The sequence below is a fragment of the Tachypleus tridentatus genome, chromosome 12 (assembly GCF_004210375.1).
Source record: "Tachypleus tridentatus isolate NWPU-2018 chromosome 12, ASM421037v1, whole genome shotgun sequence".
Lineage (NCBI taxonomy): Eukaryota > Metazoa > Arthropoda > Merostomata > Xiphosura > Limulidae > Tachypleus > Tachypleus tridentatus.
Genome location: NC_134836.1, coordinates 82,465,495 through 82,489,071, shown reverse-complemented (window position 1 = coordinate 82,489,071; position 23,577 = coordinate 82,465,495). Strand labels below are relative to the sequence as shown.

The 23,577-nt window shown below is 31.0% G+C and overlaps 1 protein-coding gene across 1 annotated transcript in view; it reads right to left on the bottom strand.

Annotated features, from left to right (window-relative positions):
• Window positions 1-7,601: 7,601 nt before the first annotated feature.
• The window catches only part of LOC143233817 (calcitonin gene-related peptide type 1 receptor-like), a 31,393-nt gene continuing 15,417 nt past the window's right edge, over window positions 7,602-23,577 (bottom strand). The window contains exons 7-15 of the mRNA XM_076470532.1: window positions 22,624-22,715; window positions 21,744-21,897; window positions 18,870-19,020; window positions 17,980-18,040; window positions 17,136-17,202; window positions 15,295-15,380; window positions 14,833-14,971; window positions 9,779-9,820; window positions 7,602-8,300 (exon numbers count right to left, since the gene is read on the bottom strand). Of these exons, the coding sequence (XP_076326647.1) occupies window positions 8,169-8,300; window positions 9,779-9,820; window positions 14,833-14,971; window positions 15,295-15,380; window positions 17,136-17,202; window positions 17,980-18,040; window positions 18,870-19,020; window positions 21,744-21,897; window positions 22,624-22,715 (924 nt within the window). The 3' untranslated portion in view covers window positions 7,602-8,168. The remainder of the gene's footprint in view (window positions 8,301-9,778; window positions 9,821-14,832; window positions 14,972-15,294; window positions 15,381-17,135; window positions 17,203-17,979; window positions 18,041-18,869; window positions 19,021-21,743; window positions 21,898-22,623; window positions 22,716-23,577) is intronic.

Genomic DNA, 23,577 nt, shown 5'->3' with positions numbered 1-23,577 from the left:
AACTTGCTTGAATGAAAGTAAAGTTGAAACATTACAAGAAGCAGCTATTCTTTCTTATGATAGACTTTATTAGATAAAACCACTTTTCACAAAAAGAAGTTCCTACCATCTCAACAAAAACCTGTATCTGTTCAGTTCACTAAAGTTGGGATTATTCTAAAAAATCCAGCTTCTTAGCTCGAAATCTTCAAACAATCAGGATAAAAATCATCAAAACCATCAAAGCATGTGTGTCATTTTTATAAAAAATATGGTCATGTTATGTCCAGTTCTTGTTGTTTTAAAAATAAAAGAGTCAACACCCAGTTCTTTCGTGTCCACGTATGGATGTAGTTTCATCAGATTACATCAGATGTTCTTGATTCAGCACAGTAAATTTACAAACTCGCAATGATAAAAAACGAGTTTTGATTTATGCGTTGCACAGAGCGCAGGTAGCCCATTGTGTAATTATTCGTCAAAACAACAATTAAATAATGTTGTTTTCCCGGAAAGCTTCACTTGTTTGTCTAACATATGCTATCATTTTTTATTTTTCACAATTTAATATACAAAAAAAGTTGTCTAGCAAATTTAATGTGAAAGAATGCATGCATTGCATTTTTTAAAACTGACTGATCAAATAATAGCCAATTGTATAGAGATACTGTAGTTAGGAAGAAATCTTTATAACATGTACAAGCACGATAAAATTGTTTGTTTGTATTTAAGCACAAAGCTACACAATAGGTTATCTGTGCTTTGCCCACCAAAGGGATCGAAACCCGGTTAAAAGCTGAAACATACACAAGTTTCTATTTTAATGTTATTTTAAATTTACGTCTTAAATCATATCAGCCCCCCAATGGCACAGCGGTATGTCCGCGGGATCACAGGCTAAAACCCAGCTTTCGATCCCCGTGGTAGGCAGAGCACATATAGCACATTGTGTAACTTGTGCTTAATTGTAAACAAACAAAAACTTAGTGCTTCATAAGACACGAAAGAGATTTCAAGATGAAAAATAATCAAACGAAAATATCTGACTATCTCATGATAGAATTGGCTTAAAATTTTCAAATGAACAAATTGTATTATAATTTACGGCGGCTCGTAAAGAAACTTCATAACAATGGCCAGTCTTGAGGATTTTCTTTATAGGATTCCACATATTAAAAAAAAATGCGATTGGATTTATACATACACCCTGTACGAAAAGTCAAGAAAGGAATGCTTTTATCTTACTCACAACGTCTGAACTCTCATGATAGTTGTGGATAATTAAAATAAGTTTTACGTATCTGGTAACAATAATTGTATTAGGTTAACAAAAATGGTACCTTTTCGAATTTTTTATACAATGTACTTACATACCTTACTACTCATAACTTGGACTCCTTGTTTGTGTGAATGATTTTTTGTTTTTGGTTTGTTAAAGCGCTGTGCAACGTTTTCATACAACTGTGAAAACTGAAAATAAAATATGGCATATCACATAGTTTTAGATTCTGACACATGATGGCACTACAAAACAGTATTTGGTTCAAATTACCAAAAATATCTGAATACCGTAGCCAGAATACTGTATGTATTTATATCATATTTTATTTTGTTCTTTTTTTTTTATAGATATCCTGTAGCTATAATTAACTGTGCAGTACAAAGTACAAGTATGGAATTTTAAAATTTATCATAATATTCTTCTGTTGTATATGTTATTGTTTAAGAATCTCCAGCTGTTATTCCTTCCCTAAAGGTATTGTTTCAGACAATGTAATACATTTGTTTAGCCTTATATGTACCGATACTGATATCACACACATATACATATATATAAATGTGGAATTTTAAAATTTATCATAATATTCTTCTGTTGTAGGTGTTATTTTTAATTTTTGAATATTTTTAAAAGTATCACTTTTACGATGGTTCCTTGTGTGATACTAAATTATTTAAATCTTGGCAAAATTCTTAAGAAATATTTATATTTGTAAATTCATGACGAATAATTGATACCGTAATTTAGTTTTTCTATGAAATATTGCAAACATTTGATTTGAAGTCTTAAACATGACATTAATTATTGTGTGTATCATGAGCGGTCTCATGAAAACACGATATTCTAAAAAGGTTAAGTATTAATTTATACCAAAACGGAGAAAGTTTGTTTGTTTGGAATTTCATTCAAAACTACTCTATATGTCCCTAATTTTAAAACGATTGACAGTAGCTAGTCAGCAGCACTCTCCGCCATCTTTTAACCGAAGAGTGGGATTTTACCGTAAATCCACTTAAAAAGCAAAAAGAGCAAAAACCAAAAAACATTTTTACGGAAACAGGATGCGAGTGTTGGACTCTTAAAATTGCAGTCCGACACCAAAGCCACTAGACCACGCGTAGACAAAAACAACACAAAACATTATTCTCAGTTATTTCTGGATAAAACAATTTATGCTATTTCATAATGAATATCGAGTTTACTAAAAACTATGGTAAAATCTAAAACAATATTTTTCTGTATCTATGTAGGGATACTTTGTTACATACCGCCAAAAGCTCACCTGGTCTTATAATTATTTTTTGTTTAAATTTCGTTGCAAGGCTACTCGAGGCGTATCTATGCTAGCCGTCCCTAATTTAATAGTGTAAGACTAGAGGGAAGGCAGCTAGTCATTACCACTCACCACTAACTCTTTAGTTACTATTTTACCAACGATTGACCACCACATTATAACGCCTCCACGGCTGGGAGGGAGAGCATATTTGGTACGACAAGGATTCGAACCCGCGACCCACGGATTAGGAGCCGAACTCCTTAACACGCTTGGTCATGCCGGGCCCGTCGGTTTATGGTTCTAGTTCTCTTGGTAGAAACACCACAATATAACACTTTTTTTTTTTTATGAATGAGTTTTCTATATGACTTGCTAATCAAGACTGCGTGTCATTTTTTAATAGTATTTGTTTGTGCACATACTTTGACACTATTTTTTCTTTCAATATTACTTATTCGTCGCTATTGCAACAATAGATTGTGCAAATGACCCAGACGTAGTCTGTTATGTTTGTAGTAAATTTGTTGTAAAGAAACAAAGGGAAAAATTACAGAATTCGTCCAAAAATGTATTACGCGTATTTTGGAATAAAGCTTGAGGACCAAAACAAATTATGGACTCTACACAAAGTTTGTACCGTTTGTTTCACAGTGTTGAGACAATGGACGGAAGGTAAAATAAAGTCTTTGCTTTTTTAGAATTCCAGTGGTTTGGCATGAGAATAGAAACCACGGAGATGACTATTATTTTTGCTCATGTAACCGTCAATGTGCCATAAGAGTTGTCGCTCATAGACCTGATGTACCTGTACATGCTCCATCGGAGACTCTTGAAACAGTTTCATCTTATTCTGAATCTGATGTCAATAGAAATGGTGATAGGGATTGTTTTCAACCTGAAACGTCTAATAAACCACAACTTTTCACACAAAGTAAACTTTATGAATTAGTGAGAGATTTGGGTCTCCCAAAGGATTCTTCAGAGATTTGGGGGCTCAGACTTCGGACTAAGAACTTATTTTTTCCAAGATCATCGCTTATTGGTACAAAAATCGTGATTAATAGTTTAAACAAAACTTTAGGAAGAAGGTTACCGATTTATTCCAACATTATTGCTGAATTAATACCAATGCTAGAAGCTGCAGTATACAAATCAAATGAATGGCAATTATTCATTCATTTAAAAACGTCTGAAAGGTGCTCTTCTTCACAATGGTAACATATATGCATCTTTTCATATTGCTCATTCGGTTTGCTTGAAGGAAATGTATATGAAAATCTTTAACTTCTTTTTAATAAGATTAAATACAAAGAACATGGTTGGCTACCATATGGAGACTTAGAAAGTCCTTTGTAAGTTGTTGGGTCAGCAATCTAGTTATACAAAGTTCCGTGCTTTTTGTGTGAACGGGACAGCGGAGCACGAAATCAGCACTGGATAAAATGTCCATGCAAAGTCAGCCTGATTCCAGAATCGAAAAACACTGAAAGTGAAAGTTTGGTTGATAAAAAGAAATTCCTATTACCTTTGCTTTACAAAGAACTGGGCTTGATGAAGCAGTTTGTAAAAGACTTAGCCAAGGATAGTGACCGTTTCAAATATATATGTGAGCAATTCCCAGTTTTTTTAGAAGCGAAACTCAAAGAAGGGAGTTTTGTAGTGCTCAAACTTTGAAATTTACTTCTGATGAATAATTCGAAAAGACAATGAGGAAAGTTGAAAAAGAAGCATGGACTGACAAATTCTTCTGAAACAACAAGAATTCAATTTGCCAAAATTTTATCAATAAAATGCTCGATAAATTCAAAGAGTTGGTTAGTAATATAAGTTTGAAAGTTCATTTCTTACATTTACATATTGCTATTTCCCCAAAATATCGGTCCCGTCAGCGAAGAGCAAGGGCAGAGGTTTCATCAAGACATCAAGGAAATGGAAAGGAGGTATAAAGAAAATGGGGGATATCAGCATGATGGCTGATTACTGCTCGTCATTTAAGCAAGATACTCCAGACGTAATACATAAATAAAAAAGACCACAACACTTAGTTTTGAGACTAAAAGACGTAGATTTCAAACACACACACAAATCAGGACGAATCACGATGCTTATTTGTTTGAATTACCGCTGTACCAGTGGGAGACGATATAATAATAATAATAATAATAATAATAATAATAATAATAATAATAATAATAATAATAATAATGATAATAATAAATGTTTGTTTTGGTAAACGAAATAATAATTTGAACTAAGTAAAAGTGTTTCTTCCCGAATAAATTATAAAATAATCCTTAAGTAATAGGAAAAAAATGATTATTATTTACGGAATCTGCGTAGCTGACTTATCAAAAATTTGTTATTAGAACCAAAACAACTTTTATGTTAAATTCACAGGCCTGTGTAATTGTTAGTTCAAGATGGAAATAAATCTGTTAATATTAAAAACACCTTTTTAAATGTCATTTAAAGACTTTTTTATATTGAATGTGTAAACCAATTGATATTTATAACATATAAGTTACCCCCCGCTAGACAGCGGTATGTCTACGAATTTACAACACTAAAATCAGGGGTTCGATTCCCCTCGGTGGGCTCAGCAGATAGCCCGATGTGGCTTTGCTATAAGAAAAACATACAAGTTTGAAGTTAAACACAAAATTACGGGTATCAGAACTAGGTTTCTAGCGTTCTAAGTCCGTAGACATATCGTGGGGTCCAACATATAAAGCGATGACATTATAATATTGTTAAGAGTTGTAACTTACAGTGGCAATTTTACTTGATATTTCTTGACATCATAAAAATTACGAGATTTTTTTTTTGTATATTGTAACGCCTTACTTTTACAGCATTGAAGTGATGAGACTTTTGAAGAAAATAGAAAACTTAAAGGTGCAAAAATTAAAAATATATATATATTTAATTATTATTAAGTGGTTAGTTGTTCTTACATAACTAAAAATAACATTTCTTAAATTTTCAGCCGTCAAAAATTATTTAAAAATGATAGCAAACCCAAGGATAGTTAAAAACTTCTACCATACATTGTATCAAACACAAACACAAATTGTTAATGTTAAGTAGGTAAAATCGCCCATTTTCTTTTAACATCAAGTAAAAGATATAAAAAATGTACAAATAAATTGTGAACACAGTATAATTAAGTTGATTAAATGTCAATTAATGTAAATCAATTGTCAGTGTTTTTACACAAAGATATAAATAGTACCAACATACCCGTAACAAATGTTTAAAACATTTTATAAAGTTTGTAAAACTTTACTGACAATATAAAGTACGTAAGAAAGTGTACCATTCTTAAATGCACATAAAATTATTGTAACAAAATAATTGACATCAACTTCATGATTCTGATATTACAGTAATTAGATTATAACAGAAAAAGTTATGAAAAATAATGAGCATTCATAAATACTCTTCTTGAACCGTAATATGGTGTGATTAAAAACGTTTCATTTCAAAAAACAGTTTTCACACAAGTATTGATTATTATATAACTAAAACACTTTTGTTAAATAAAATGTGCAACTGCTGAAATAGAATTCAAATGATAAAAAAATTCATTAAAATTTGAAAATAATCTATCTCTAGTTAACAAATATTGTTTTCAAATGACTTAAGCCTGACAGTTCGAATAAATCAGTCTAAAAATTTCTTACAACTCAGTGTTTATTCATATTTAAGTAATGTGCATATTTATTTCTACTTTATTAAAAGTACAAATAATTTCATATGAAACACCCCAATTAGGTATACGACAAGAAAAACAACATTGATAAATATTTTTAATTTATAATTATTAAAAAAATAATGTAAATAAAAAATCAACGGCATTTAACATTTACAAAAATTACTTGAATATAGCAGTTGATTAAAGCATTCTTCGAAATGTATGTTCATACAAAGTGATAAATATTCCTCCCTCCAGACTTGCATATTTTATTGCTAAAATAATATTTAAAAAATATTGTGGTCATTAGACAAAGAATACAACTAAGCAGTAACCCATCGTCACCTACCATGAAGCAGTTTGTTGATTTCTTCGTACTGTGATGAGACAGAAAATACTGAAAGCAGTCTAATATAAGCTTTAACAATATAATTTCTTTTAATAATACTTTAATACTACTTTGTTGTCAAAGAGCGTTCCAAGGACATGGGGTATTAATAAGTTTATGAAAGCATAAATCTTATTTTTTTTCTGAAAAAGATATTTAAAGCAGTTATGTGATATTACCAAGAATATGGAAAGTACCAAAATGAATGAAACGTGACTGTTTTTATCATTTGGAAAGTAGAACTAACCGAAGCAATTAGAATGTAGTAAATTATTTCGAAAAATTACGCAGGTCTATCAAGTAGTGTCATAAACCAATTGTTTGTTTCAGCAGTGGGGTCGTTATAATGTGACGGTCAATCCCACTATTCGTTGGTAAAAGAGTAGCCCAAGAGTTGGCGGTGGGTGGTGATGACTAGCTGCCTTCCCTCTAGTCTTACACTGCTAAATTAGGGACGGCTAGCATAGATAGCCCTCGAGTAGTTTTGTGCGAAATTCAAAACAAACAATTTTTTTCACTATTACGTTATTACCAGTAAGATAACTATTTCCGTACTGAGGCTGTGTTTATATCAGTTTCTTACTTTGCTTTGAATATTTTTCTGTAATGAAAGTTATAATTCTTTATGAAAATAATAAAGTGAAATAGTTTAGTTTTAAACAATGTACTTTGTAGCGATTTAAAATATATTTATTGGTTGATATTTATCAACAAAGATCTTATTACTTTTTTCAACATAATTTTGTTTTCTATTTAGAAAAGTTCATTGAAATTATGATGCCTTCATCATCTCCATTTCCTTATCAATTAAATGAAGTAATTTTGTTTACATGGATTTTGATGTAATCTAGTTATCCATTCATTTACTCATTATGTAAAATAGCAAAGTTAATTATTAAATATACGATTTTTCCAGGTATTTATATACATTTTAATTTCAAAGCAAAAATTATCAATTCAGTTACTCAATAGTAACTGTTTTACATCAGTGGTTATAATATTACAACCATATAACGATTATAACCGTGTTTCTTTGAAACATCTCCTGAATGTAACTGTTAAATAACACACAATAAACATAATGGAAAACAATTATTTTAATAAAGGCTAAAGGACAGTGTTTTTGTCAAATAATAAATAAATACATTTTAGGAAAGTTGTAATTAAGCCAAACACATAAAGACTTGAAACATTTTTTTTCGATTTATAATTTTTGAAAGAAATATTTTGGCCTTTTTCAGAATTTGTAGGGCACACTAATGAGGTATAAGCAATTTGACAATAACATTAATAAAAATTACCTTTATTTTGCGATAATAATAATAAAAACTTTATTTTTGCCAAAGTTTTGCCACTGTGGCTTTATTAGGGCTAGCAGTACAGGAGCTGTTGGCTGAAATAAAACCTTTTTTATTATTATCTGGAAAGAAAAGATCGCTTTATTTATAACTTTACTGGCAGAATATTTTGACCAACTCAATATAATAGATATGCCAGTTTGTTACAAACTAGAGTCTAGTTTGTTATGTTTTTTTTCCAGGCCCATCATCTGTTACTGTGACTGAACATAAGATACATGAGTCGACATCGATAATTTAGACTTCTTCAGAGGAACAGCCATACGACCAGAAGTTTGTTGGCGCCTTTTATACCGTATGTAGGATTTTTTGAGTACATCCAAAACCTGCAAAATATACATGTCACGTAACTTTGCTATGTGTAAGAACATCATAACAGTAAACTGATTGTATCTTCTTTATATATATATATATATATATATATATTAACATGTTATTATTATTGTGTATGCTTCTTTATAGTTAATAAAAAGCCTATAAATAGTACACGAAAAACATATTGCGTCTCAAAGTTAATCAATATTTTATTTTGTTCGAGTAACGCATTTTTGATGCAAGAGCATATTCTCGAGAGTTTTGACTTATTACCTTTCTATTTAATCTCATGTCAAAATTAAAGAAAGAGACTGGTTTTGTCTTTTTTTTTTCACGAGGACGGGTTAAAATAGTTTCCTATAAAACGTTGGTGCGAAGCTTAAAAGATTGTCTTTGAAAAACATATGAAATGTTTCAACTTCAGTAAATTACAAAACTTTATCTGGAAATCTCTGAATCTTTCGCCATTGGTTAATCTAAGGTGCAAAATAAAATTTACTGAAATCTCTGTTTCATCCACTTATATCAAACAGATACAAATGTGCTATTTTTATTAAATTTTATTAAATACCTTTACCATAAAACAAGAAAAATTGAAATTGAAAATAGAAACTTCATACTACACTTATTAAAACTTATATCAAACAGATACAAATGTACTATTTTTATTAAATTTTATTAAATAACTACCATAAAACAACAAAATTGAAAACTTATATACACATTAATATCAAACAGATACAAATGTACTATTTTTATTAAATTTTAAAATAACTACCATAAAACAACAAAATTGAAATTGAAATAACTACCATTAAAACTTATATCAAACAATACAAATGTAATTTTTATTGAAATTGAATAACTATAGAAAACAAAATTAAAATACACTTATTAAAACTTATATCAAACAGATACAAATGTACTATTTTTATTAAATTTTATTAAATAACTACTATAAAACAACAAAAATTGAAATTGAAAATGGAAACTTCATACTACATTTACTGAAAACATTTAAATTTACTATCCTTATTATTTATTTAACTCTCACGACTACAAATTGGAACTCTCGAAATATGTCTGTTCGATAAAATTTTATGTTTTTAATCATGTTGTATCATGTAGCCCTTCATTAGTAACTTTATATACTAGGCACATTTTAGTATAAAGTACGGTGTTAGTAACGAAGTTTTATTGAGTATTTATTTACAGAAACGAAAGAAGATCATTTTTTTTTCACATTAAATATATTTATTCTGAAGATGCTCTATTTTCACAAGTACTAGGGGACTAGCAAAAATGCTGTATAAATCACAATATCAACCTCTTAAAGAAAAAATTATCTACGCATGAAATCAGCAATGAAATTTTTTAAAGTTTTTTTATTAATAAGGCTAGCAACAACAAACTTATATTTCTATGTTCTCCTTATGGCTTTTAAAATAGAACAAAAGTAACACAAATTTAATAAGTTGTAAGATATTACCTCTCTGTTTAGGTAGCAAAATATTAAAGCCACTAGAAATCCCTAGAAAAAAAAAGTCATTTAATTTAAACAAGAGTAATCATTTTAAAAACACTCAGAATTTTTAAAGAGTACTGTAGATAAAAGTATCAGCAGGTATGAATATTGTTATTTTTGCTGAATACTGATTTTTAGAACTTTTCTTTAGAAAATTGCTTAGTCATTAGTATTGTTTTCTAGCAACGTTTCTAAGTTACACATTATTATCGGTAACATCTTAAAATACCTCACATGATGTTGTTTTGAATTAAGCACAAAGCTACGCAATAGGCTATCTGTGCTCTGCCCACCACGGGTATTGAAACCTGGTTTTTAGCGTTGTAAGTCCGTAGACATATCGCTGAGCCACTGGGGTCACCTCAGATGATAAACTTAAGAATAATGTTTGTGTTGAACTTATAACTTGTGTTTTAAGAAGGAGTGAAATTTAAAAGTTTATTTTTTTGAGGAATACAAAGTTGTACAATGAATTATTGGTGGTGATTCACTATAGATGTCGAAACCCAATTTTTAGCATTATAAGTCTTCAGACTTACCGCTGCACCGCAGAGTGGGCTATGGCTAAAATAATTAAAAGATATAAAGAATAAGTTTGTGCCATCTTCTTGATCTGACAATGCTGTTCATGATAATAAAAATGTTTTAATTATACAAATAACAAATGCTGATAATATGATGCTTGAACATTTATAACTCTTAACTTGACAATGCTGCACTTTTCACTAATTTATTTATATACTCTGCTAAAGACACATTATATTTTCACCCACGTTTCTGTGTCATGTTTTGAAATGTGAAAAATGGGTAACGCTTAAGAAATAAGAAACGACATTAATAGTAAATATACTCTTTCAAATTAAAATACCAAAATATTATGTGCAAAAATATCTCTACAGGGAAAACTAAACTAGAGTATGTTTCAAAATGTATCTCAGAACACTTTTACTGATGAGGAGAGAACAACGTTTCGACGTTCCTAGGTCATCTTCAGGTTAACAAAAAGAGTGTTTGAATGTGACTGTTGACGGACACATGTCTTAGGAATGAGAGTGTAAACTGGTGCCGGATTTTAGGACGCGTTGCAGTTGGATGTTAGGTTATTAATTAGTACAGGTATGAAGATGTCCCTTTATACTGGTCTAATTTTGGTTATAGTTGCTGTATAAGTAGGGCTTCTTTGATTTTGCGTTTGTTTATATTTGTTTTTCTACTTTGCATCTGGGAGTTTTCTATGGTTATTTTGTGTTTATTTGATTTGTAGTGTTCAAAAACGTGTGAAGGTGTTTTTTTTTTAATCTGGTTTCCATTTTTCTGCTTGTTTCTCCAAATAGAAGTCGTGGCAGTTGTTGCAATGAATTTTATAAATTATGTTGGTGTTATGTTTGTCAGTATAGTTTTTCATAGTATGGACTTTAGTTTTGTACCTAGTTTTTAAATAAATTTAGTGTTTACTGGAATGTTGTGTTTTGTTATAAGTTTTTTTCCAAATGTTGGTTATTTTTTCGCTGATACCGGGAACATGTGGTGTGCAGCAGTATAAGGTCTTGTAGTTCGTTGTATCATGGGATTTATTGTTGTTTGTTTGTTGTTAGTCTAGGTGTGTGTGTATAATTTTTCCACAGATTTTTGAGGAAATTTGTTGCTGTTGGCGAAGTGTTATTTTATTTTGTTGATTTCATCGTTAATATTATGAGGTGAGCATAGCTTTGTGGCTGTGTTTATTTGATTTCTTAACATCTTGAGTTTTTGTTTTGTTTTATGTGCTGAGGCCCAGGGAATGTATGATCTGATATGGGTGATTCTTCTGTAGATTTCTGTTTTAAATTGTGTATCAGTTCTAGTGATTTTGAGTTAATAAGTGCCATTTGGTTAGTTTTGACCCTGTTCATAGGTGAACTTGATGTTGGGATGTATCAAGTTAACGTGATTAAAAAAACTAAGTGTGTGTTCTGTAGATGTGAATCCAGCAATTGTATCATCAACATACATGTACCAATATAGTGGTGAGTGTAAGGCTGAATTGATCGTTTGTGATTCAATCTGTGTCATAAAAATGTTGGCGAGAACTGGTGACACGGGATTCGCCATACTTAGGCCATTTATTTGTAGGTAGTTTTGGTTACTGAACATAAAATTAGTTTTGGTGGTAGTGAATTTTATAAAGGTTGCAAATTGGTTGCTAGGGATGTGTATCAATGGGTTGGGATCTTTGATATAAAGTTCTAAAGCTATCTTACAGGCTTCAGTCGTTGGGACTTCTGTGAAGAGGGAAATGACATCAAAACTGGCCATTAAGACTTTATGATTTAATTGATTAAGAATATATTTATAGTTGAAAAAATCTTTGAAAAAGGAGCCGGTTGACGTTACATATTTAAAAATGCCCACGCTGTGTATTTACCGAAGCTGTAGTTAAATTATTTGCAGGTCGACATTATGGGTCGTAGTGGAGAATCAGGTTTGTGAGGTTTGGGGGTGCCGTATAGTTGTGGTGTGCGAGAGTAGGTTTTTGTAGATAAGAATAAATGTTTTCTGATATTGTGTTTGTTTTTCATTTGTACTAATATTTTGTTTAACTGGTTTTCATGTGTTTTTGTTAGATTTGTGTTTAGTAGTTTAAATTTGTTTGTATCTGACAAGATGTTGTTCATTTTTGAATGTATTCATTTTTGTTCGTTAGAATTATAGCATTGCCTTTATCTGGTTTTAGAATTTTGATGTTGTTGTCTTGTTTTAAGTTGTTTATAAAATTAATATATTTTTTGCGTGAGGTTGTTTTTTTAGATTTCTTTTCTGTGAAATTATGTTGATAGTTTTGTGTGAAAATTCTTTGAAAAAGTTGTTTAAGATCCTGTTTTAGGTGTTTCAGGGAAATGGGATGTTTTCAGTACTACCTGAAAAGATAGGTTGTTGGCTGTTGGTGGAATTGTTGTGGAAGTTATCTTCTTCCTGGTCGTTGTTTTGTTGGTGTTTCAGTTGGTCTAGGGTGGATCACCAGTCCTCTAGCGAGGTCTTTCAGCAGACTTTCATTTCGATGGATAGAATATTTCTAGGTGTTACTGCAAAGTTAAGTTCTTTGTTGAGTAGATATATTTCTTCGTTGCTTAATTTTTGGTCATATCTGTTAATTACAAGGTTTGTTGGGGGTCATCATGTTGGCGTCTTTTTGTTGTTGACGCCTTAATTTATCTAGTTTCTTGTTGTGGAGGGCCTTCTTTTCCTTGTCGTTCTTACTATTGAGTTGATTGATGTTGCATTGTATGAGTCCATAAATGTCTGGTTGAATGCAGCAGGCCATTTGATAGCCTAGATTAATGTTTTTTTTTTTCCTGTAGATCCTTTATATATCCAAAAACGGCTCGTTTGGGTTGAGAAAATATTTTACACAGAAGAGCTGTGTTCACAAAGAAAGAGGTAACTGACCGTTGTTCACTCTTCTATGTAAAATATTTTTTCAACCCAAACGAGCCGTTTTTGCATATATATTTCTCTACAAGAGGGTTTTCTCGACATCACTGATTGTAGATCATTTAGTTTATATTTCGAGCTTAACATGGCTTTTAGTAGTTTTTTCTTTAAATTATGGATAATATTTGTACAATGGGTAAAATTCTGCGATAGTTTTATCTCCACAAAATTAGGAATTAGTTTTTCCTTTCCTCACTGTTGGATGAAATAAATGTAATTTCTTCTATTGATGATTTTTCGCTTTAAGTTTTTTAGTTTCGTTAGGATTGCACAAGCGTGTACGGTTAACAATGGCGTACTATAGGTAAGTTCAAGCATAATGGAGTTTAAACAGATAACACAAAAGACTTGCACTTCTCGTGTAATCGCCGTGGTGAAGTAATTCTTGATGACGAGAAACCCACTTGAAATAAAAATGTATCTCAGAACGGCTGGTATGGGTATTAACACTTTTACTGAAAAGGAGAGAACAACGTTTCGACCTTCCTAAATCATCTTCAGATTAACAAATTTCCTCAAAAACCCGTGGAAAAAATTATACGCACACACCTAGACCAACAACAAAGAAACAACAAGTGCCAAGATACAACAAACTACAAGACCTTATACTGCTGCACACCATATGTTCCCGATATCAGCGAAAAAATAACTAACACTTGGAAAAAAACTTATAATAAAATACAACATTCCAGTAAACACCAAATTTATTCAAAAAAGTTACAAAACTAAAGTCCATACTATGTAAAAACTACACTGACAACATAACATCAACATAATTTATAAAATACAATGCAACAACTGCCACGACTATATATTGAAGAAACAAGAAACACCTTCACACGTTTTTGAACACTACAAATCAAATAAACACAAAATAACTATAGAAAACTCTCAGATGCAAAGTAGGAAAACAAATATAAACAAACGCAAAATCAAAGAAGCCCTACTTATACAGCAACTAAAACCAAAATTAGACCAGTATAAAGGGACACCTTTATACCTATACTAATTAATAACCTAACATCCAACTGCAACGCCTCCTACAATCCCGTATCCATTTATACTATCGTCCCTGAGACAAGTGTCCGTCAACGGTCACATTCAAAGTCTCTCTTTGTTAATCTGAAGATGGCGTAGGAAGGTCGAAACGTTGTTCTTTCCTTGTCAGTAAAAGTGTTAATAATGTAGGTTAATAATGTAATATAAAACGACTTTATAATGTACACTGAAAACACAAGCCGAACTATTGTTGTTGAATTGCAATTTAAATTTTTTTTCCAATTTTCTTACTTCTTTAGTTTCAATCAGAAACGTCATTAAACTTACGAAACCTGAACATGTTAACCTGAAGATGACCTAAGAAGGTCGAAACGCTGTTCTCTACCTTATTCTAATTACATTTTTAATACCCATACCAGCCGTCTTGAGAATACATTTTTACTTCAAGTGGGTTTCTTGTCATTACGAAGTGCGAAAGAATATTATCGAAGATTTTTTTTGTAAATAATTGATATGATAATTGGAATTACATTTAATTCCACACTTGCCTGTAAGCCGTCGATACTGTGCTGGAAATAGTAGTAAATATTTAGAGCTTCGCATTCCATCGACTGAGGAGTAAAACTCACCAAGAAGAGATGAACGCCAAATAGTGGAAATAGAGCCATCGTTGCTTTCACAGCTGTCCTGAAACGTTTTAGATTGAACTAAACAAATTTGTAAAACCAACTTAATCTTTCAGAGCTGCCCTTGGAGCAATTATGTAAAATATACTAACATATGTGATAAACTTAGAAAATTATTAAGAGCTAAATAATTTTACTTAATCCATTGTGCAATGTTCGTCATTTTAGGTTAGATAAAATTGAGCAAGAAAATATTAAAAACCAAAAGCAACTATAGTTCAATGGTATGTTAGATAACATTTATATTACTCCTAATATTGTAAAAATATTGCCTACTTATGTTTTTCTCTGTCTGTTTATTTAATCGTGTAAAGAATGGTTTACCTGTACTGGTTAAGCTCATTGGTCTGAACTGCTCTCATTTTCATAACCAACACTCTGATGATGTTACACAAGAACAACAGGTTAAGCTGTAATTGAGTGTAGTATTATTAAACTTCAACATGCTTCTGACTTTGATACATTAGTTTTTTTTACATGTGATAAAAAACAAACTTCTTTATTTTGCTGAAGACTTGAAAACTAACTTAGATAATAGATATGTAAATTGAAGCTCTAACTTAACATTTTGAAATTCTATTTTATATTTTATTAGAACATTATCATGGTCGTTTGGTGAGGGCTATACATAAATTGCAAATCATACCGATAAGAGAATTAATTGATTTCATTTTACATTTAATAAAGAAATTACAAGTCTGCATCATGGTTTTACTTTGATCAAAACGCACTAAAATAATTAATCATATAAATATATTTATACAAAAGTGATTAAGCTATGATCATTCCTTTATTTATACTGAAAGTCAAACTTATTAGTAGTTCAAACATTTAAGATCAAAATTATATTCCTTTCAGAGCAGGTCCAGCATGGCAAGATGGTTAAGGCGCTTGATTCACAATCCGAGGGTTACGAATTCGAATCCACGTTCCACCAAACGCACTTGGCATTTAAGCGGTGAGGATGTTATAATGTAATGGTTAATCCCACTATTCCTTGGTAAAAGAGTAGCCCAAGATTTGGCGGTGGGTGATGAAGACTAGCTGCCTCTCGTTTTTCACTGCTAAATTAGTGACGGTTAATGCAGATAACCTTCGTGTACTTTTGTGCGACATTCACAACAAACAAAAAACGCTTTGAGCTATTACATTTCAAAACAACTTAAATATGTGACTTTGATTATTTGTTTGTGAAAGTTGATCAGAATATAACTGTTTAAACGTTACGTTCAGGCTTTGAGCGAGAAGATAAATAACGTTTGGTTAATGTCTTTTGTTTTAACATAGAAGTTAATAAGATCTACATGTATTTATACATGTAGATCTTAATGTAATGTATTTATTGAAACGTATTAGTAACTGAGAAAGTTGAAGTTAACAATCTGGAGACATGTTACAATTACTTTAAAACGCGGGTTGTGTTTTATCTTCTAAACAACGAGTTTAATACTTTTTGATGATCACAAACAACGCTGCTTGGTTGTCCTAAAATCAACTTTATCTTTAAGTAAGCCGTTTGTATAAAGTATTCAATGTTCTTTTATTTCTTTGTTCACTAACAACGTTTTCCAACTTACTGTTTTGTTGTTAAGTGCAGGGCAACACGGGACTATAGAAACTTAATGTTTAGTGTTATAAGCTCTCAAACGTACCCATGAGCCACCGAGAAACTTTTTCAACTATGTTATTAGCGATTATGTTCCATTTTTGAATGACGATAAGTATTGATACAAACATGAAAATAATACTTGAGTTAGTAAAATGTCGCAATATGAAATTTACTGATCTTTTTCAAAGTATTCTATATTACCCTAGATTTCTTATTTATGAGCCAATTACACACACACACACGAACACAAAACTACAAGAGTTTTTTAAGATGGATATAAGTTTATCATCTACTTACGAACTAGTTAAACACGTGTTAAAAGGGACACGAACTTTTTCAAGGTAAATATAAGTTTGTCCCTTACATGCGCTTAAAAGATATATGAACTTTTCAAGGTGAATATAACTTTTCAGAAAAGAAAAGCGTATTTGCTCTATAAAAGTCTTCAAAATTCTACACCAACCCCAGAATAGGTAACCAGTCAATGACAAACAACGAAAATCACGAATAATTCAGCAAAACATTAACTGCAGAATAATGCATAGTAAGTTCTTACCACTAAACTCAACAAATTTGGTGCAGTAAGTATCCATTCATATGGCTCTAGAGACTGGGACCAGCACCTTGAAGATAAACCAGCGAGTTTACAAAAACAAAGAAATAGAAACAACGATAGGAATGCACTATCTTGTTTAACTCTGTTTTACTTTTTAAATATTTTAATTAACATTTAAAACATATTTAAAAATAACTAAATTATTAGCAAATGCAGCTGAAACATAATATTATCTCAAATATAAAAATATATAATATACCTGTAAGAGACTAAAACTGACTCAATTTCCTCTTTCTATTATCATTTTTGCTACATTTTCTCTTTCACAGTACAAGTTTTAAGAGCTTTGTCACGATCTCTTTTCTTTGGAATTATTTATATCAGTTGTGCCACCTAACTTTTCTTTAGTTAATGTAACTAGTTTCATATTTTAGCAATAAACAAAATGTTTGCTTGATGTACTTTTACTTTCACAAAATTACAACTTTACTACGGTTATTAGATTTATTATTGCACGATCACCATGTTTACACATGTAAAATGAAACGATGGCATGTGTTACAACAAAATATTTAGCATGACGAATATAATAAAGAATTATAAGGTAGGAATTTTCATTTTGCTTAGACTTAGATGCATAGTGAATTAAAGAAAACTAATTTCCGACTATATTTTAAATATTTTAATAAAGCATTGGGAGGAGAACACATACACTAGATGATGTTTTAAAATATTTTGTTTAGACTAATAAATGCAAGGATTTAATATATAGTTTTCATATTCTTGATTGTATTAACTATTTAATAATTTACAAGCATGTCCAGATAAATGTTTATTTTCTTACCTTTCGTCCTTTAATGTTTTCCGTAAAATACCGTAAATCCCCACTATAAGTGCTGGCAAAACTGCAGACAAAATAAATAACTATATGAATGTAAGTTAAACGTATGTTTGCTGTGGACACTTGGAATACAAATAGCAGCATGAAGACGGCAAGCATAAATAAGACGTTTTTTTAAAACATGCGTATTTCTTATGGACGAACAGAAAGATATATAGACTTGTAAGTAGCCAGACTTTCATGCAATTTACAACAACATCCGAGCTCCTGAAATCTAGTGCATTGCGTTTTTCCGGTGAACTGTGTGTCAGACATTCTACATTCTTTTACCGTGATTTTTTTCATTACATGAATTCCAATGTCCAAGGTGTTTCTGAACTAAGATAAAAACTAAGAAGTATGCACTTCACCACTCAGAATATCGGCCAAACCTTATCTTGTCTAAACATTTGTAACTGTTACAGATCAGGCGAGTTACATTAGTTTATACTTAGTCAGAAGATCGATGGAGAGGTTTAAAAAATTATATGTCAGGAATTTCGTCTATAAAACTATAAAACAGGACATACTTAATCCATATTATTTAGCCCTTGCTAAAAGAGAATTAGTTATATACACATGATTAGGGTCCAAATAACGTAAAAATTATATTTTGATCTACACAGTAATTTACAGCTTTTTTTCGTTCACGTAATGATATACAATTTGGTCTCACGAGAGTATAGAGAAATGACACAATTGACTATTGACACAAAACATTTTGGTGAAATAGTCATAAGAACGACACTTTTTGCAAATATTTCATATATTTAAGAAATTCATAAAATGTGCATGTATGCATATTGCTTTAACTTTTTATTAGTTATTATTAAAACATGTTTTAAATAACTTACCCCATCCAGTGACATAGAATACAATCATATTCGTCTTTTTAGCAAAGGCAGCTACAATTAGCTTATGAAGATAAAAACCTTCACAGAACATCCACATGTATGTCGTCATTCTGAAGTACTTAGTTAAGATCAGAAGTATTTTACAGCCACTCTAGAATGACAAAGTTGTTTTTAATTGCATTATTTGATTATTTTCTATTATCGTGCATTTCACATCAGTTGAACGTTAAATCTACAGTTAGGATTTTATAAATCTACTTATTCTATTTTACAAATTAGATATTTAAAATGAATTACTAGAAAACTATTCAATTTCCTTTAAATGTGTTGTTTTTAAATTAAGACCAGAGAATTTTATGTTTACTCATAAATGCTCTTTGATATTAGTTAATGTATTTATATATTTGGTTTAATCTGTTGACTATCTGGTTAGCGATCGAGAAAAATCAATTTCTTCCTTTGTAAAACAAAATGAAACATAATTTATATAAAACAAAAAATACAACCTACTTATAAAACAAAGTAAAGTAAAAGTTTAACATAAAAGTACAATTTCGGATAAATCGAAAAAAAATGATTAGAGACAAAAAACATTAAATAGTGAATAATTTATTCACTAAATCCGTGAATAAACGTTATTCTTATCATGATGCCTGCATGTATATTTTGTTATAGCAAAGCCACATAAAGCTATTTGCTAAGCCCACCGCAGGGAACCGAATCGCTGATTAAAGCATTGCAAATCAGTAGATTTACCGCTGTACTCGCGTGGTGGCCTCATAATACATTAAAGATACTTTGGCTTTTCATGCTTTTCCGAACACACAGTTTCATACAAAATATGGACAACAATTCAAACCAAAAATAAATTTAATAACACAAGCTTTAAAGAAAAGAAAAACATTATTACACTCCAAACTAACATCATCTAGTGGATCTTTCACTGACTACTTACTGATGTATTAACTGACTGAAGAAGCTCAGATAATATTATGACATGATCAGCGAGAAAAAGTTAAATTTACAATAGCTACTTAATATTAGAATTTCATCTCTATCAGATCTCATTAGCATAACATTATTTCTGATGACAGTAGTACTCTGCATACAATTAACTAAGTTGATTAAATACAGTATTGTTTAATACAGTTTAAAAAATGCAACGCAGTCAAATGAATGAAAAACACTAATTATAATTAATAAAGTTTATTGTATAATTAAGAAACTGATCTGTATTCCCTGAGCTAATAACGTCGCACTCTCTGTTAATTAGCTAAGAAAAGTAGATTTTCATTTCAAAAGTATATTATATTGCTATTTATGTGTTCATTTAAACTTCTGCTATGTGTTATTGGTATCAACGCCACATCGGGCTACCTGCTTTGTCTACCGAAGGGAATCAAACCCTTAATTTTATCGTTATAAATCCATATACTTACTGCTGTTCCAACAGAAGACCACATTGGTGGTGCTAAACTGTTCATTTTTCAGTATTTTAGTTTTTAATATTATATCTCCAGCTGTGTGTATGTGTGTTTTTGTATAGCAAAGCCACATTGGGCTACCTGCTGAGTCCATCGAGGGGAATCGAACCCCTGGTTTTAGAGTTGTTAATCTGTAAACTTACTGCTGTATCAGTGGGGGACATTTCTTCAGCTAGCTTTAGTGGAAGTTTTTCTACTATATAATCTAAACATATCAGTCAGGTAAAATCAAATTCATCTTAATGTTGTACTTATAAGTCATCTTGTAGGTTTTGGCTATTATATTGTAGAAATAATAATAAATTTTAATTTTATAAATTTAGTGTTTAAATTATTGCAATATTTAACTGGGGAAGATGACAAAAATCATCATTATATTCAAATGTTGAATATTCGTTGTCTGGTGACAATATTGTTCACCTCGTCGTATTTAATCCTTGAGGAATCAGTGACGTCGAGAAAACCCACTAGAGAAATATATATGCAAAAACGGCTCGTTTGGGTTGAGAAAATATTTTACTTAGAAAAGCGAACAACGTTTAGACCTTCTTCGGACATCGTCAGGTTCACAAATAAAAAAAGAGGTAACTGACCGGAAGCTGACCACATGTTAGAACACCGCCCTCTACATTCCGACACTCAGTTACACAACCCCTTCCAAACATGTGGTCAGCTTCAGGTCAGTTACCTCTTTTTTTATTTGTGAACCTGACGATGTCCGAAGAAGGTCTAAACGTTGTTCGCTTTTCTAAGTAAAATATTTTCTCAACCCAAACGAGCCGTTTTTGCATATATATTTGAGGAACACAATTTCGTTTAAGAATGGGCCCTCAAGGCAGTTAAACAGCTCAGTTGATGAGCATTCTTTAACTCGCATTATTGTAAATCACACGTATGTAGATTATTAAAAATAAGCAAAAACGCATTATTTCATTACTTTATATATGCACCAGAAAATATTTAAAAAACTTCATTATATAACTATACATCCACGGTCTGTATTTACATATTTAAGATAATCAGCTATATCATCTGCAAAAATGAAGAAAAAAACCAGCCATAACATTAAAATACGTGTAAACAGTTAATCTTTAGCACTTTGTTATTACTCAGATATAACATAATGAAACAAGTAAAAATAAGGAACTCGAGTAACCTTTTATTACCTTTAGATAATATATGCAAAATAAAATATTTTTAAATAGTAGTTTTTGGAATAATTAAAATCACATTTTGTTTGAAAAGGATATGTATATTTTACTTAGTGATTGAGTAAATTAATATAATAAATTATATTTCCTTCTGGAAAACAAAACTGATTAAGATACTAGTTAGATTACTTGATCTAAGCTGGAAGAATAGTTTTCGAGAGAAAACAAACTGCTCTTACGCCATTATTATTTAGCAGGGAGTCGTTGGCTTCGCTGTTTAAATGTAGTTCTTGCAGTTTAAAAACAGAGTTGAAAACAATGACGACCACAGCATTCAATAATAGCGAGGTAAACAAGTTCTTGTGCATAATATACTTTGGTAGGTGAAACTGTCTGTAATTAAAAACATGTCAACAAACAGACAACTGATAGGAATTACAAACATTCAGTACCAGCATACTTACCCACAACTTAGATCAGTTAATAGGTTGTGTTAAATAATACTCAATTTTGAATGAAATATTTCTCTGGAACTTAAAATACAAACACAACTGAAGCTATAATAACAAAGCACAATATATATGTCTATTAATGTATTTGTTTTTATCTTATCACAGAATGAACACATTATATATGTATAATAATATACGAACACGTAAAGAGAAATTTAAAAATTTTATAGCATAATGCTGCCTGGAAAATGCCATGCGCTCTAATTTAACTGGCTAATAAGCATGGGTCTATTTAATAATTTAAAGATACGTGAAGATACTCGCTACGCTTTTCAAAATCACGTAAAACAAAGATTAGACAGAAATACAGATTTTCAACCACTTTCAGAATTTCCACTAAAAGCTAACAAGGAAATATATTTTCATATCTTTGAAGTTATAAACTAGAGGGAAAGAAATTGGCCAACAGTACCACCAGCAAATTTTGGGAGATTTTTATATGTCTGACTAATATTCTTATAACTCATCCATGGTACCAAACTATGTAACGCATATGTAAAGTAACAGACCGCGACCTGTCAGTTATCTAAGTTACAATTTTGGCATGGTAACCAATAGGCATATGCACTTCTTATTTAAGGATACCAATATTTAAAGTTTTACCTACCTGTAGGCGAAAAAGATGACAAGAGTTGGAATCAAAGTTATCACAGAAACGACAAAAGAACCGATGAGGACATATGTCCGTTCTTTAACCATCTATTGAACGAAAACAATTAATAAAATTGTTACTACAGAATATTTTAATTTTAATATCCTTACCTGATAGCCAAACACTGTTTACACGAATGAGAAACTTATGAATGAAATTAAAAAAATGGAGTATTTTAGCTCCAGACAAAAGAGCTGTGACTTTCTGTTTAAGTTAGTCAAATGATAGGTGTTGATATGTTTTGTTTTGATTACACATCCCAAAAATACGATGTTGTGCATATAACATTTCAAAATCTCCAAACATCCTTCAGATTTAAATCCAATATTTTATGTGGCTATTAAACAACCTACACACCTATAACAATTTTTACAGGCCCGGCATGGCCTAGCGCGTAAGGCGTGCGATTCGTAATTCGCGGGTTCGCGCCCGCGTCGCGCTAAACATGCTCGCCCTCCCAGCCGTGGGGGTGTATAATGTGACGGTCAATCCCACTATTCGTTGGTAAAGAGTAGCCCAAGAGTTGGCGATGGGTGGTGATGACTAGCTGCCTTCCCTCTAGTCTTACACTGCTAAATTAGGGACGGCTAGCACAGTTGCCCTCGAGTAGCTTTGTGCGAAATTCCCAAACAAACAAACGATTTTTACTATTTTTTTTCTCATTATATTATTTTATGACTACGAAAATAGTTTGTACATAGAACATAAGAAAGTAATTAGATATGACTAAATCCATAAAGGTACCAAACAAATTAAGAGAATCAACAGTACGATGCTAAGATTTCAACGTTAAAGTAAATGTTATTTTTGAGTAGTTACACCAAAGTGCACATTAATTTTATTTTTGAGTAGTTATACCAAAGTGCACATTAATTTTAATTATGTTAAGTTAAAGACCATTCATGCATA